The sequence below is a fragment of the Nestor notabilis genome, unplaced genomic scaffold (genome assembly GCF_000696875.1).
Source record: "Nestor notabilis isolate BGI_N333 unplaced genomic scaffold, ASM69687v1 scaffold27984, whole genome shotgun sequence".
Lineage (NCBI taxonomy): Eukaryota > Metazoa > Chordata > Aves > Psittaciformes > Psittacidae > Nestor > Nestor notabilis.
This window is the reverse complement of record NW_009927398.1, coordinates 16,010-29,964: the sequence shown is the minus strand read 5'-3', so window position 1 is coordinate 29,964 and position 13,955 is coordinate 16,010. Positions and strand designations below refer to the sequence as shown.

General features: G+C 42.8%; 1 protein-coding gene across 1 annotated transcript; it reads right to left on the bottom strand.

Moving 5' to 3' along the window:
• Positions 1-5,064: 5,064 nt before the first annotated feature.
• On the bottom strand, positions 5,065-6,354 carry KCNJ16 (potassium inwardly-rectifying channel, subfamily J, member 16). Its single transcript, XM_010014046.1, has one exon. The coding sequence runs from the start codon at positions 6,352-6,354 to the stop codon at positions 5,065-5,067; it is 1,290 nt and encodes a 429-aa protein (XP_010012348.1).
• Between the last annotated feature and the right edge of the window lie 7,601 nt (positions 6,355-13,955).

Below are 13,955 nucleotides of genomic sequence, written 5' to 3'. Positions count from 1 at the left end.
AGATCCGGGACATCCATGGGGAGGGACCTTACAGGCATTTTTGACAGTCCCAGGTGACTGTGCTATGGAGCAGCATCGACTGACAGGTGGCAACATCACAGCTTCGAAAAGCCCAACTTCCCAGAGAGAAATCTGAGTCCAAAATCGAATTGTCCAACTTCATATCAGTTTTGCCTCATTATCTGTTTCCCCATCACCTCCTCTGCTACAGGGACTGACCCCAAGAAAAGCTTTAAACTCCAGAAGTAGCTCCCGTGTTGTGACTTTGAGCCCCAAGAAAACATCAATCCACATTTTTCAGCCCAGACATAAACCGTAACTGCTTCTTGCTTCATCCTTGTTTCACTTCTGTCATGCTTCCTCTTGTCTGCTTGGGAGTGAATTTGTTGTCAGATGCTTCCCTAAATGGGCCTCTGAGGCCCACCACAGACACCCACTCTTTGTGTTTGCAGGTTCCCAGCTCAAAACCAGAGAAGATTTAAGAGCTAAAAAAAGTTTACAAGCGATTCTTTCTTCCCACACAAACACTTCGGATACCCTGGGAGGTACCTGTTATTTCCTGATGGGAATGCAACTGTGTCACCATAATGCTGCAGGGTGGGCAGGCAGCTGAAGGCAGACCTCCTGCACAGCGTGCAAGGAACAAGGGATAAACAAAGGGATTTAGATTAGATACGGGAGGAAATTCTTTACTATGAGGTGCTGAGGTGCTGGCACAGGGTGCCCAGAGAAGCTGTGGCTGCCCCATCCCTGGCAGTGTTCAAGGCCAGGTTGGACACAGGGGCTTGGAGCAACCTGCTCTAGTGGAAGGTGTCCCTGCCCGTGGAACTGGGTGAGCTTTATGGTCTCTTCAACCCAAACCATTCCAAGACGCTACGATCCTCTGATATATATGATATCCCACATATAAAAATCAACTTCATGCAAAATATGCACTATATGATACATGATAAAGGGGAAGGAAATGCCAGCTGCCCTAATGAATGGTGGTAGACAAAGCTGGAAAAATAAATTGTATAATAATCTCTTATTATATTCCCTTTGACATAAACTAATCTTGACCCAGAACAATAGTGCTACTTTCCAAGAGAAAATAACCAAGACGTGGCTATAATCATGAAGCAGGAGTCCAACGAGAAGTGGTTTGTATGTTCTCTTTGTTGTTAAAATTCTGCTATATGTGGTAAATTTTGTGGAAAAGACGGGAACAGGGAGAGCAACTTCCAGCTGAGGGGGTTGGAACAAAGTGGTCTTTAAGGTCTCTTCCAACCCAAACCATTCTATGTTTCCCTTGTAGGCAAGGAGGATGTAAGAACTGCATCTACTAAAAGCACAATCAGACCCCACTAAAATGATAGTTATGGAAGGAGTCTGCACATTTTGCGTGGTTGTGTATCCCTCCTACACCTCCATCCACTCCTATCTGGTCCATGTATCAAAGATCCTCCATCAGGTGAGGAGGGTGCAGGTTAAGAACACAAGCTTGGATGTAGAGGTGTATGTTTGCATGTCTGTGAGCAGGGCTTTAACTCGTTCCTCCAGAGTACATGCTAAGAAGCTTCCACAGAATGTATTTATAACCTGGTGGGTTTGCTTGTGATTTTAAAGTCAAAAGGCTGCTCTGCACCTTATGAGTCTTTCCATGACCTCTCAGTGCATAAAGCATGGAAGCTTAAAACTGAAGGGAAGTAATGTGCTCTCACAAGGTGTGTGGTAGAGGCATGTTCTTTATTTCTGAGTCTTTATTCATAGAAATGCAATGCACGCTTCACTCTACATCGTTCTACAGACTGTGATAAATGAAATTAAAATATCAAACAGAGAAAAAGCCAGACTAGTTGAGACCAGTGGTTCAACCAGTATCCTGTCTCCAGCACTGGCTGGTATCAGATGCTGGAGATAAAAGTAGGAGAAACTGTATAGTAGCCTGTTACGAATTAACATGCCCAGGAGAGAAGTTTCTTCCTGACCCTCATCAGTTAGCGGTTGGCTTACACGCCAGCACATACATTACTATACATGCTCACGTGTTTATATCTATCTATCTATACCAAGAAGCATGTGACAAAACCCTAAATCAGATTCCTGGTACTTCCACTCACAGGAAAGTCGTTCCGAGGAAGGAATTTCTTCCACCGCAAGAGGCTCACACGGTACAGAATGGAGAGGGAAAAGCAGCTGAGATCCACAGCTTGAAACTGCTTTTACAAACAGCACCCGAAACAGGCACCTTCTGGAGATATCTCTGGGGGGTTTTGATTACGCAGCTCAGTAGTATCTCATCTCTCTGAGTAGCTTTACCTACGTGCCTACAAGAAACCTGGAGAGGGGCTTTTTACAAGGGCCTGGAGGGACAGGACAAGGGGAATGGCTTTAACCTGCCAGAGGGGAGATTGAGATGAGCTCTTGGGCAGAAGCTCTTCCCTGTGAGGGTGCTGAGGCGCTGGCACAGGGTGCCCAGAGAAGCTGTGGCTGCCCCATCCCTGGCAGTGTTCAAGGCCAGGTTGGACACAGGGGCTTGGAGCAACCTGCTCTAGTGGGAGGTGTCCCTGCCCGGGGCAGGGGTTGGAGCTGGAGGAGCTTTAAGGTCCCTTCCAACCCAAACCATTCCATGATTCTATAACTAAGCACATACTCACACATGTGTAAATACTTGTAAAGTGACCAGCTTCTAGCAGATTTCATGCTATACATTCCCTTTTTTTGATCATCAGGATCACAGAAAAACAGGGTTGGAAAATTCAAGGCAAGAACTGATCCTGTATCACTCCTACAAGGCATTTTCTCCAACAGGCTCTCAATTCACTTCAATGTCTTTGGCTTCAGTTTAAGCCCTGTCCTACCCACCACATACAGTAAAAGACTGTCCATCTCTATCAAATAGCAATTTTTGTGTTTGAGAACTGTTTCTTTGTTTCCTAACTCCTTTTTGGACTGAAACACCTGAAGTTATTTCCCTGCTTCCTCACTGACATGTTTTCTAGATCTCTGGATTCTCTTCAGATTGTTCCATGTCTTTCCTAAAGTGGGGTGTCCAACATCAAATACCGTATCCCAGCCAAGATCTTTCGTGGGCAGAGGAGTGTGGAAGGATTCCTTCACGTGGATTCAAGGTTATATTCTATTTTGTACAATCTGGATGGTGTCTTTTCCAGCACCAAGTGAGTACTGAGACCCTTATACGTTTTCCTACTTTCCTTGCCATTTTTTAGACTATTTCCCCAACACTTGCCAGTGCTCAAATCCAGGGTACAAGAAGACGTTTTCTACTGCAATTATAAATGTATGGGGCTGATGATTCAGCATATAAAATCAGCTAACTAATGAGCTCTGGAATAACCACCTCCCCCCAGGCTTGTTAATGTGCTTCGTTTTACCTAAAAGGCATCATTTCTATTAAAAGACAAGTGCTTGCAAAAGAGAAATGCAAGATACATAAAAATAATGCAGAAGTACTACTATATGGAGTAAATTTCAGGCTGAAAAAGCTCCAGCATGCTATTTTTCTTCATTAAATGCAATGAGCTCATAAAACCTTTTAATTAGTCAGAATGATGTGAGTGACACGTCAGACCTAATTTTAGCAGCCTAAAGTTAGGCAGCATTGCCACAACAGTCATCTCATCTCCTTCAACAATAAATGGAGAAGGATGAACACATCCTGTTGCCTTCAGCTCCCTAAAAAGCCGGAGTAAAATGGGATAAAGTCCTCTGTGAAGACAGAAGATTTCTAGTGAGCACAGAGTCCTCGATGAGGAGGCAAACACTTGATTTCTCGATGGCTGAGGTCAGGTGAGATAAATCCCAGTTTCGGTAACCTCAGATTCAGAGATAATTACTTTTAGATTAGCATGATAATCACATACAATGCAAATTAACCATAATCATCAAGGGGAAATAAAAGCGTGATGAGATATTGCTTATTGAGTAAGTACAGAGATGTGCAGAGCGTGGAACTTCCATGTCACGGACAACTTCCAAACGAACGTTAACATTCTGCTTTTTGCCATATTGAGCTGACAGCTGAATACGTTGAATTTCTCTGCGAAGGATCATTTTAACACAGTTATTTCAGATGAATAAAACTATTTCATTCTGACAAAGTCATACTCTTTGGTCTCAGTTTGATCTTTGTCCTTTGAAAGAAGCGTAATTCACTAAAAAAGAAAAGCAAAGGCTGACATTCTGAAATGAAAGACTTGATTTAAAATATTGCACAGCTCGCTCTAAACCCATCATCTTCTCTCTGGGGCTCAACCTGATTTTGCTGATTTCGATGTCAACCTTGAGGTCTTGTTTTGCTTTCTGAACAGTGCAAGTGAGTTTGGCAGGTAGCAAACTGTGCGTGCAGCCCCAAGGCAGCTCACATACCACTTCCCTCAGGCTACCCAGGGAGAGGCACTTCTAGGAATGGCTCACCATAGGAAATGAGAAAAGCTCTGCAGGAGCTCACTGTGGATCCCACAGGATTATGCAGGGTGTAAGCAGGTTTCCAAAGCTACCCAGTAATACTGGGTTCAGTTCGCTCTCTCCTACAAAGAGCAACCTCATAGATTAACCAGTGTAACCCTGGGATGAGGGCTTCATTTGAACTGCTGGAGAGGTGCAATGGAAAAGTAATTGTCTGTTGTGATGATGGGGGAGTTTCAGAGCCTCCCAGAGAGACTGGGAACTGGCTTTCCAAATAAATGAGGAAGCTTTGAAAACCTGACCTAAAGGGCACACTACATTGTTTTTCTTCCCTGCCTAGATCATTATCTGTCTCTGGGTACATCCAACATTGGTCCCTGCAGGGTAATAAAGTTTACAGTAAGTTTGCTCAAGTGCAGTAGCTGTCTAGTCAACCCAAATGTAAGCTGTTCTCTTGTGCCAATGCTAATCTCTTGCTGATACCCACGCTAACCAGCACAAAGCTCCTTCTAGCAGCTCAGCAGCATATTACAACGTGGGCATGCTGTCAGCAAGGTTTGTAATAGAAATACTTGTGCAGATGAGTTCATTGTTTACATTCTTAAAGTTATGATGGGAGAATTTGTTGGAAGTGATTTTACCTGCAGCAGAAAGCTAGATTTGGGACTCTATTGATAGCCTACTTAAGGTCACAGTTGCTTTCTGATACGAAACTTCTCCAGAAGGCTGACTGACGGTTGTCACTGGGTCTTCTGGATCTTCACAGCTGGTGATGAGAGCAACTGCACTAAATGACTTCTGGTCAGTACTGAATGGCTTGATCTCCAGTACTGATGTCTCTGCTTCTTTTTCCCGTGCCTTCTCGATTCGGTTCCATTCTTGCTCCTTCCGATCCAGTTGCATGGCACTGCAGTGAGGAGCATAAACCTCTGTGGTTTCTTCAAACTGTAAGCAATCCACCTTGTAGTACTTTTTCTTTACGTGTAAGACATCGTTAAACCTATGGCCCCAAAGAATCTCTCTGGGGACATACGAGCTTCTTGACTGATGTGACGTTCCTGTTGAATCACCCGTGTAGACAAATGTGACCAGGATTTCAAAGTTGTCCTTAGCCAGAGCTTTGCGGTCTAGACCATACAAGGGACTCTCACTATCAATTTCATGTACGACGGTCACTGGTGTAACAAGTATGATCTGGTCATTTAGCAGCTTCAAGTCCTTGTATTCCATTGTCATTCTCCCCTCCTTGTCTTCCTTGTAGCGCAGAAGCTGAGCTCGTACGGAGCCCTCAACCATGTGGTTTGGCCTGAAATCACCGATGCGCCACATGAGGCAAAACTTATCATCCCTCAGGCCAACTACAGCATAGTAGCTGAAACGAATGGTTTGAGCTCTTTTCCGAGCTGTGGCCATTTTAGCCAAGGCTGCCCCGATTATGAAGGTGTCAATAATGCAGCTTAATACTGACTGCAGGATAACCATGAGGATTGCGACAGAGCACTCTTCTGTAACACAGCGGTAACCATACCCGATGGTCGTTTGGGTTTCGAGGGAGAACAGGAATGCTCCTGTGAAGCTATGGACATTTGCAACACAAGGGGTTATTTCTTCATCATTGAATAAATCTCCGTGTTGGATTGCTATCAGCCAGAAGACCAGTCCAAAGAACAACCATGAAAGAACATATGACAATGAGAATATCACGAACATATGGCGCCACTTGATGTCCACCAGTGTGGTAAATATGTCTACTACGTAGCTCTCCCATTCCCCAAAGATGTGTTTGAAGTACACATTGCAGCTGCCATCCTTGTGGAGAAACCGCTTCTGCAATCTTTTCATCCCCTTTTCCGGGCGTTCTTGACAAGTGCCTTGGTAACTGACCTTATTTCCCTGTGTGTTTACAGGTCTATAGCAACCACGCTGCTCAGTCATCTTTCTCATATCTGCCTCGTGGCATCAGTTTACAGAATACACTTGTGGTCCCAGGGGCTATTCGTTTTCTTTGTTCATTGGAAATCTATGAAATAGAAGAAAAAGTTTATTTTTGTTTGAATTCCCTATGCCAGAACTGTATAATACCAAATCTGAATAAACATTCCCTCTGTGGCCATCACAAGCAATTTTCTGAAGAGTACACACTCTGACATTCATTATGCAACACAGCTCAAAAACATAGGGCTGGAAATACGAGGCAGCTAGAAACTCAACTTGTTAGAAATGTCCCTATCAATCCTAACATTTAGTATGGAGATGAAGACAGAAATCAAAACCCTTTGTGGTGACCTCACTGCAAGCATCTCTTTTGATGTTCTGGTGAACACGCAAATTGGGACGGGTTCTCATGAACAGCTACAGGAATGGCATGAACCCTCTTAAAGTTAGCCAAATATTTGACGACGTTAATGATTTCTTTGTTGCATGTTTGTTTGGTTTTCTCCATTAGAAGAAATGCCTTGTAGAACACCCTCATTTAGACGTAAGACTTCAGCAGCATGTCTAGCTCATCCAGTGCTAATGTTTTTCAACCAGAAAACGTATCAAACGCACCATCATTCATCATTAGTCGTGCTTCAATATTGCCCAGAAAAAGCTGGTCGTGGAATTGAGCTTTCCTGGGCCAGTGCTACAGAGACATATTTGTTCCATTTGTAGCAAAGTATTTACATTTCAAATGAAAAAGAAACACCTCTCTGAGGTCCTGCAAATGCTCTCAAATCATTCCTTAAAGCAAACAAACAAAAACTATCCAGCTGCCAAAAAGCATTTACATTTTTATGCATGGGTTTGAAACAAACATGCAGTATGTTAATAAAATTTGTGGATGACACACGTTTAGGAAGTGATGTGAATTAGGAGATTCCTCTGTCAGAGCAGAGAAAGAATGGATGTCTTTGCAGATTGCAAGCAGATGAACTTCAGCAGTACGAAGTGGTAGGCTATAGGTTTAGTGACTAATAACAAGAACTTATGTTAGAAACTGAGACCTCATCAACAGGAATCCAATAAAAAAGGAAAGACTCAGCTGAAGTAATCAGTTACAGGATGCTTATGAATTACTTGTAGGATACAGCACTGAAAAAGGCAAATGCCTTTTCCTGCAGGTCTCCAGCTCATTCCACCATATCCCAGCCGCTAACACACAGAACACTGACAAGTCAGAAATGATCGGGGACACAGCCAGGACAACCCTGGCAGATGTAATGCTTCTAAGTGACACCTCTGAAGAAAATAAGCCAAATTCCTTCTTTTCTTTTTTTCTGAGGTAAAACTGTCATTATTCTTCCAAGAACTGTAAGTTTGCAATGGAAAAATGACAAGTACTTTTCCCGCTTTTTTAGCTGGTTTCAGCTGACAAAAGTTCAGATGTAGGTTTACAACGAAGCCAACAGATTCATGGAAAATGAATTTAGAAAGAAAAAAAACTTTCCTAGTGGTAGTCTTTTTCCTCAGCTCTTCATTCACTTTGCCCGAGTATAAATGACTGCACACACTTCAAGGCAGAGGAGAGTCAGGCCCATAGAGTGTAATATATATTGGATGGACTAGATTAACAGACTGAGAGCTCTTCTCTCATCCAAGGAACAATGACAAGCATGCATAGCCACTATTCCAAAAACACTTGAAAGCCAAACATAGTTTCCATTTCTTTTTTCTTTTCCTTTTTTTTCTTCTTTTCTTTTTTTTTTTCCAGTGCAGAAATGAATGTGACATATGGTGTCGTAGCCTCAGAATGTGGCCTTCATTAAAAAACACAACATTAATGTTTCCAAAAATACTTCTTGGAAGAGAGTCTTTGGAAACATTCATATGACTTGCTTTACTCATAGCTTTAAACAAACAGTGTAGCCTTAGTCTATTGAAGACTCTTGACCTAACATTTTGTAAGTCACATTTAACAACAAACAAAAACTGGAAACTGTTGAGTTATTTTTTTTAAGAACCTCGTAATGTGAGGTGTGAAAATGAAGCAAATTGTAATCAGCAGTCAATATAAGCTTCAATAAAAACCATACTTAGGCTTCGACTGGTTTTCTTATCAACTGATTCAAACTAGAGTTCCTTGAAAATACTCACAGACGTCCCTGGGACTCTAAAAGGGACTAAACAGTTCATGAACCAAGGATTACTGAGCTGCTTCTACTCTCTGCTGTTGCCATCAGAAAATCATTGTATTTCAAAAATGCTGTTTTTCTGGAAGCATCTTTAGGTTTTGTTGGTGCTGGGAAGAATCATGGGCTGCCACACACGAAGCAAGGTCCACTCTGACTTTACAGTAGTCTGTCACACATAGGAGACAACTTTGATTGTGAAGCATCTCGCATTAGGAACTCTGAACTTATGGTCTCTCGTAAGTACAGGTTGTAGTAACATATAGATGCTCATGATGAGTTTTGGACTGGTATAAACGACGCCATGTAGTAAGATGCTACATTGGATCTTGCAGAACAACCCGAAGTCTGTAATAAGGAGGGGAACATGATGCAGAACTTCCTAAACCAGGACCAAATAACCTAACCCTGAAGCTGGATGGAGTAAAAAAGAATCAATGCAGGGCAACGTTAACAGACATCTGTTGCTCTCAGGATCTGAGTTAATCGTTCTCCGTCATGTTGAAAATTGGATTGCTCAGAGTCATTTGGCATTGCGCAGTGGAGACGTGCCCCAGATGACCTAAAATCCAAAATGTGCTTGGAAGTCTTAGGAAATAGTCTCCTCAGCCACTCAAAACCACCAAAAAATGCTGCCCAGTATTTTGGGTGTGCTTAAAGGTAAGCCAGCTCTGAACTTTTCCAGGCTGCCTCTGAAAGTCTCTCAAGTACAATAATACTGCATCATAATTAACAAATCTTCTACATTGTCTGATGTTGCTCAGTACATTTAGGTCTCAAAACCCGATCCTTCAGTGTTTCTGAATTATGGAAATCTGTGTTATGCTGTGTCTTTTACTCATGGGGATGCTTTCAAACAAGAATAGGATTCTCCTGTCCCAAACGAGAGGTAGCAAGGCCATGAAGTTCATCACTCGCTGTACTGAGACACATTGACTTTTGCAGAACAGCCTGAAGATTATTATTATTATTATTATTAATTATTACTACCAAATTTTAAAGGGGAGAAGACTGCAGCCTTACAACCAAACTTGTGAACTTAAATTTGAGCCATTGCAAAACTCCTCTTTTTCAAATGGAAACCTTTTACCCACCCCTCAGAACACCATACGAATTACATTAAAGGTCCTACTACCTGGTAAAGATTAACAAAGGGGGTGGGGAAGGATTTAAAAACATTCTCTACTCACTAAAGCTCATGGATCGGTTGCTGCAAATGATTCTCAGATGTTGCCAGGAAGCGTTTTCACCTTCCTCTAACACTAGCACACAAACCCTCGCCCTTTTGTGTCTTGCTTTTACTTTCCATGGGTTTTTTTCCCCTTTCTTTCTGGGCGTGTTTGTACACATCCAGGGCCTCCTCTTGCACTCTGTTCTGTTGTTCAGAGAGAGGAAGTGTGCTGAAGTTTGCAGAAAGAGTTTGGATGTTTTTCTAAAGCACGTATATCTCAGAGTTCAGAAAATCAGCATATATTCTAATTATCTAAGGCAAGGCTTAGATCTTACAGTGCTGGATACTGAAACATGCTCCGGGAGATACAGAACTGCTCTAGAGACCTGTATTCATGGGGTCTGCATAGTGACCCCCAAACTGGTATCCTTGAAAATTCCACCCAAATTAGATAGGGGAGAAAGGTAAGTAAATTCTGTATTTCAAAGGTCATAAAGCAGTGCAGTGGCAGAAAGAGGAACAAACCCAACATCTACTTATATCCAGTGAAAAGCTACCAGGAAGCCAACACTACCAAAAGAAAGGCTTTTTATTGTATTTGTCATTTTCATCTAGTTATTCCAGGTGACCTGGAACTCTTCATTTTCATGAAGTTGCTCGGAACAACAGTAACTTAAAAGCCTTAAGCATCAAGTTTAGCTTTCAAAGACTTACTAAATGTAACTGTCAAGTTAATCTTGATAGCTTGAGTTTAGGGCTCAGTGTTTTATGGGGATAATCCCCATATTGCACCTTAACTTAATACCTAACAAGTTGTTGCTACACCCATTTGATGACTCTATTTTCCCATTATGCAAAAAAGCAGGGGTGAATTTTTGTTCAGTGACAACTTCAGTCAACAGCCTGTTTGTAAAACATTAAGCAAAACAATGTGAAGATCTTGATTCCAGAATAATTCTGTTCTGAGATGAAATCAAAAAGAAAACAACTGGAAACCTCCAAGCGAAGCAGGGTACTCTCACTCTAACCCCACACACATGGCAGTGGATCTCTCTTTCTAGCGTCAGTTTAGCAATCACCTCAGCTTCCTGCTTCACTTTGGAAATGGTCTGAAAGGTTTCCAGTTTTAGTCATTGTTGTGTAACCCTGGAAGGCTTTCAGCTCGGAGACCAGAAATGTGACAAGTAGAAACCTTCTGAACTGCTTTGGAATTGACTCAAATACTTGTTCCTTAAAAAAAACCCAACACACCACCACCCACAAAATCTAAATAAACCTCTTGTGGGACAGCAGTGAGAATCTTCCTTCCTTCTTTCTTTCCTTCTTCCTTTCACTCTTCTTTGCAAAGGGACCTAACTTCTAATACTTCCAGCCAGTCTTTCTGCTTCCAGTGTGTAATCCCTAATCCCCCGAGCAGGGCTGGCACACAGCATGATTCACTGGTGTATCTCATACCATGGCACCACACGACTGCCCAAGGAGGTATTTGCTAGGATATGTTTCAGGGCTTCTGTTTGTAAATCTATTGCCTGCTGGGCTTGTGAGCCTCATTTCCCTCACAAGATAGACTTATCTTCATGGTGTGAAGATTTTCACTTGTCTCCTCTGGCAAAACAGAAAGCACAATGATGTTCACAGTTTCAGAAAGTGTCTGATATTCTCCGTCTCTAATAGGTCAGGCCTTAGAGCCTGGTAAGCGCAGCTTTATGTTACAAGTTGGGGGGTTTATATTTAATATTCCCCATCTCAGCTCAGATCCCTGCAAATGACCAAAGGACATCTCTACAAGGGAAGGGGGAATGCAAACAGAGAGTCAGAGCTCTAGGAGGCAAGGATGGAGGAGAGGGGTTCCCATGACACACAGTTCTGCAAGCATCACCTAACAAGTAACACCCTTCCTCTCCAGTCTTTTGTGTATCTAAGTCTTACCACAGCAGCAGGTTGCAAACACAGAGTTAAAAGAAAACTTTAAACAGACTAAGCCCAAAGCTGGAAGAAAAGGATATTTCATAAACTTCTTATTCAATTCCTTTGTACAGACACAAGACCTAAAGTATCAATATTGAAGTGTTTGATCATTACACGTTTTAAATGATAGACATAAATAGCATAGAGCAGCAGCCCTCTGCACAGATTTTCAAGTCATGCAATAGTGCTGTAGTCTACACTGGAACAACTCACAGGAACAGATATATTGACATGTAATTCATCTAAGTGAAACCAGATCTCCTTAAAACAAACCCAAAGAAGTAAAAAAGGGGAGGAAGTTTGACCCCTTACGTTTGAGAAGACAGGCTCTGGAAGGTGCTCCTGGATGAAGCCCGTTGCCTGTTTCAGAGCCACAAGACAGGTTAAAAGTGAACCATCCCCCTGCTTTACCACTCAGAGCAACTCCCTAGATCTGTAGAAAGCTGAAAATGTCTATTGTAATTTATTCACACTGTATGCACTGCCTGGTTTTAGCCAGGAACAAGCAGTGGAAACACTGAAATACCATAAGAAATGGAAAGTGCTGGCAACTTTAAACTCCTGATTTCAGGCCTCGCTGCCATTCTTTGTCTCAGACAATTTGGCAGGGATGAAACCTAAAACTGTCGACTCTCAGGACTCTTTTCCTCCTTTTAACCCTCAGCTTTCAGTAGCTCCTGTACAGAGGTGACCAGACACATAGTGTACTTGGCAGCATGATGCCCACCTCAGCCTGCCCTAGAGCAGAACTGGGATCCCTGGGGCTCAGAGGTGACCCAGCGCAGCCCACACTTGCAATGGGGCAGCTGTATCCACATAGGGCCACTGTCATCTCCTCCTGCTTCACAATTGCCCCTTCTGCTTCTTTTCCCAACAGCTTTGAGCCATTTGCATTCTGATACTGAGCTGAAATAGTCTCTACTTCTCATCAAGCCCCTATAGCCTCTCTGGTATAGCTGGTACACATCCTAGAACTGGAAATCTACCTGACACACAGACATGGAACAGCAGAGAAAATCTAATATATATCTGGTTTTCTTCCCTTGGAAATCAGTAGCCATCCCATTCCTTACTTCAGCAGAAGAACCCTTGGGCTTTAATGCAAGTTAGGTGTGAGGCAGTGAGTTAGCACTAACTCTTGTCTCCTGACACAGTCATCTCTGCACTGATGCACGGCGAAGCTTAACGTCAGTGGCTCTGCAGATGTGTGCAGTGTTATTTCTCCACACATTGAACCTTATGGATTACATTCAGCCTACAGAGGCACAGAAAAATTCTTCGAGGAACTTTTCCACCAGATCTTGTTGGCAACGAGCAGTAGAACAGTTTGTTGCAGCTCTTAATAGACATGATGTAATATCATAATGTATTCAACAATAGGTAAGTGGCAGGTCATGAACAATGATAGAATCAGATTAGATAATGCTGACCACTTTCATGTAACGGAGCCAACACCCTCAGCTCTGTAATTTGCCACGACTCAGTGCTGTTATATCTCTTCTCAAAACACAGCAGGTTATTAATAACATAGGATTTTGGGGGCAGGCAGGAGCTGATATACTAAAAGGGTTCTTCCAGCCTCAGGGCCCGTTTCCTTGACGTCACCTTGTGCTACACCGCTTCCTGAGGCAGAAAGCGTACTCCTTTTTTTCCTGTTTTCTGGAGAACATTGTAAACCAAGAATCCAGGGAAGGGCACTGAGACATGAGAACATGGAGCCACTGTCTCTCCAATTGTGCTCTGTATTCAAGTACATCTGTAGAGTAAGAGAGGTGCAGGTCCAGGGCTGTATTTCTCGTGGCACCACGGTTACCTCCTGCATTCCTATGTACTTCAGTGTTCCCTGGTCCTGCAGCTCTCTGTGCGTAGCAAAACAACTGAGAGAAGAAAAGGTTATGTGGCTTTAAGCAAAGGGTTATTGTGAAGAGCAGAGAACCCCTTATATTGCCTGTGCGAGTTTTAATCCTGCCAATTCAACAGGCTGCAGCTTTCACAATAGAAAGCCTGGTGCTGGTGTCAGTGGAGTTTGGATCAGATGCCTTGCTATTGTGTTTCATGTGAGGAACAATAAAACAGAATCCCGACTTAACAGCATGAGTAAGCTCTGTTCAACAGATGAGAGGAGATAGATGTGAGGAGGAAGCCTGAGGATCTCTGATGTTTTCACTAGACTTTTTCCCCCAATCCTAGTAGAAAGTTCCCCAAGATGTAGCCTGACACCAGTTACTCGCTTCTAAGGGCTATTCAGGGCAGACAGGAGCACTTGCAAGTTTCTACTGATCTCAACTTTCAGT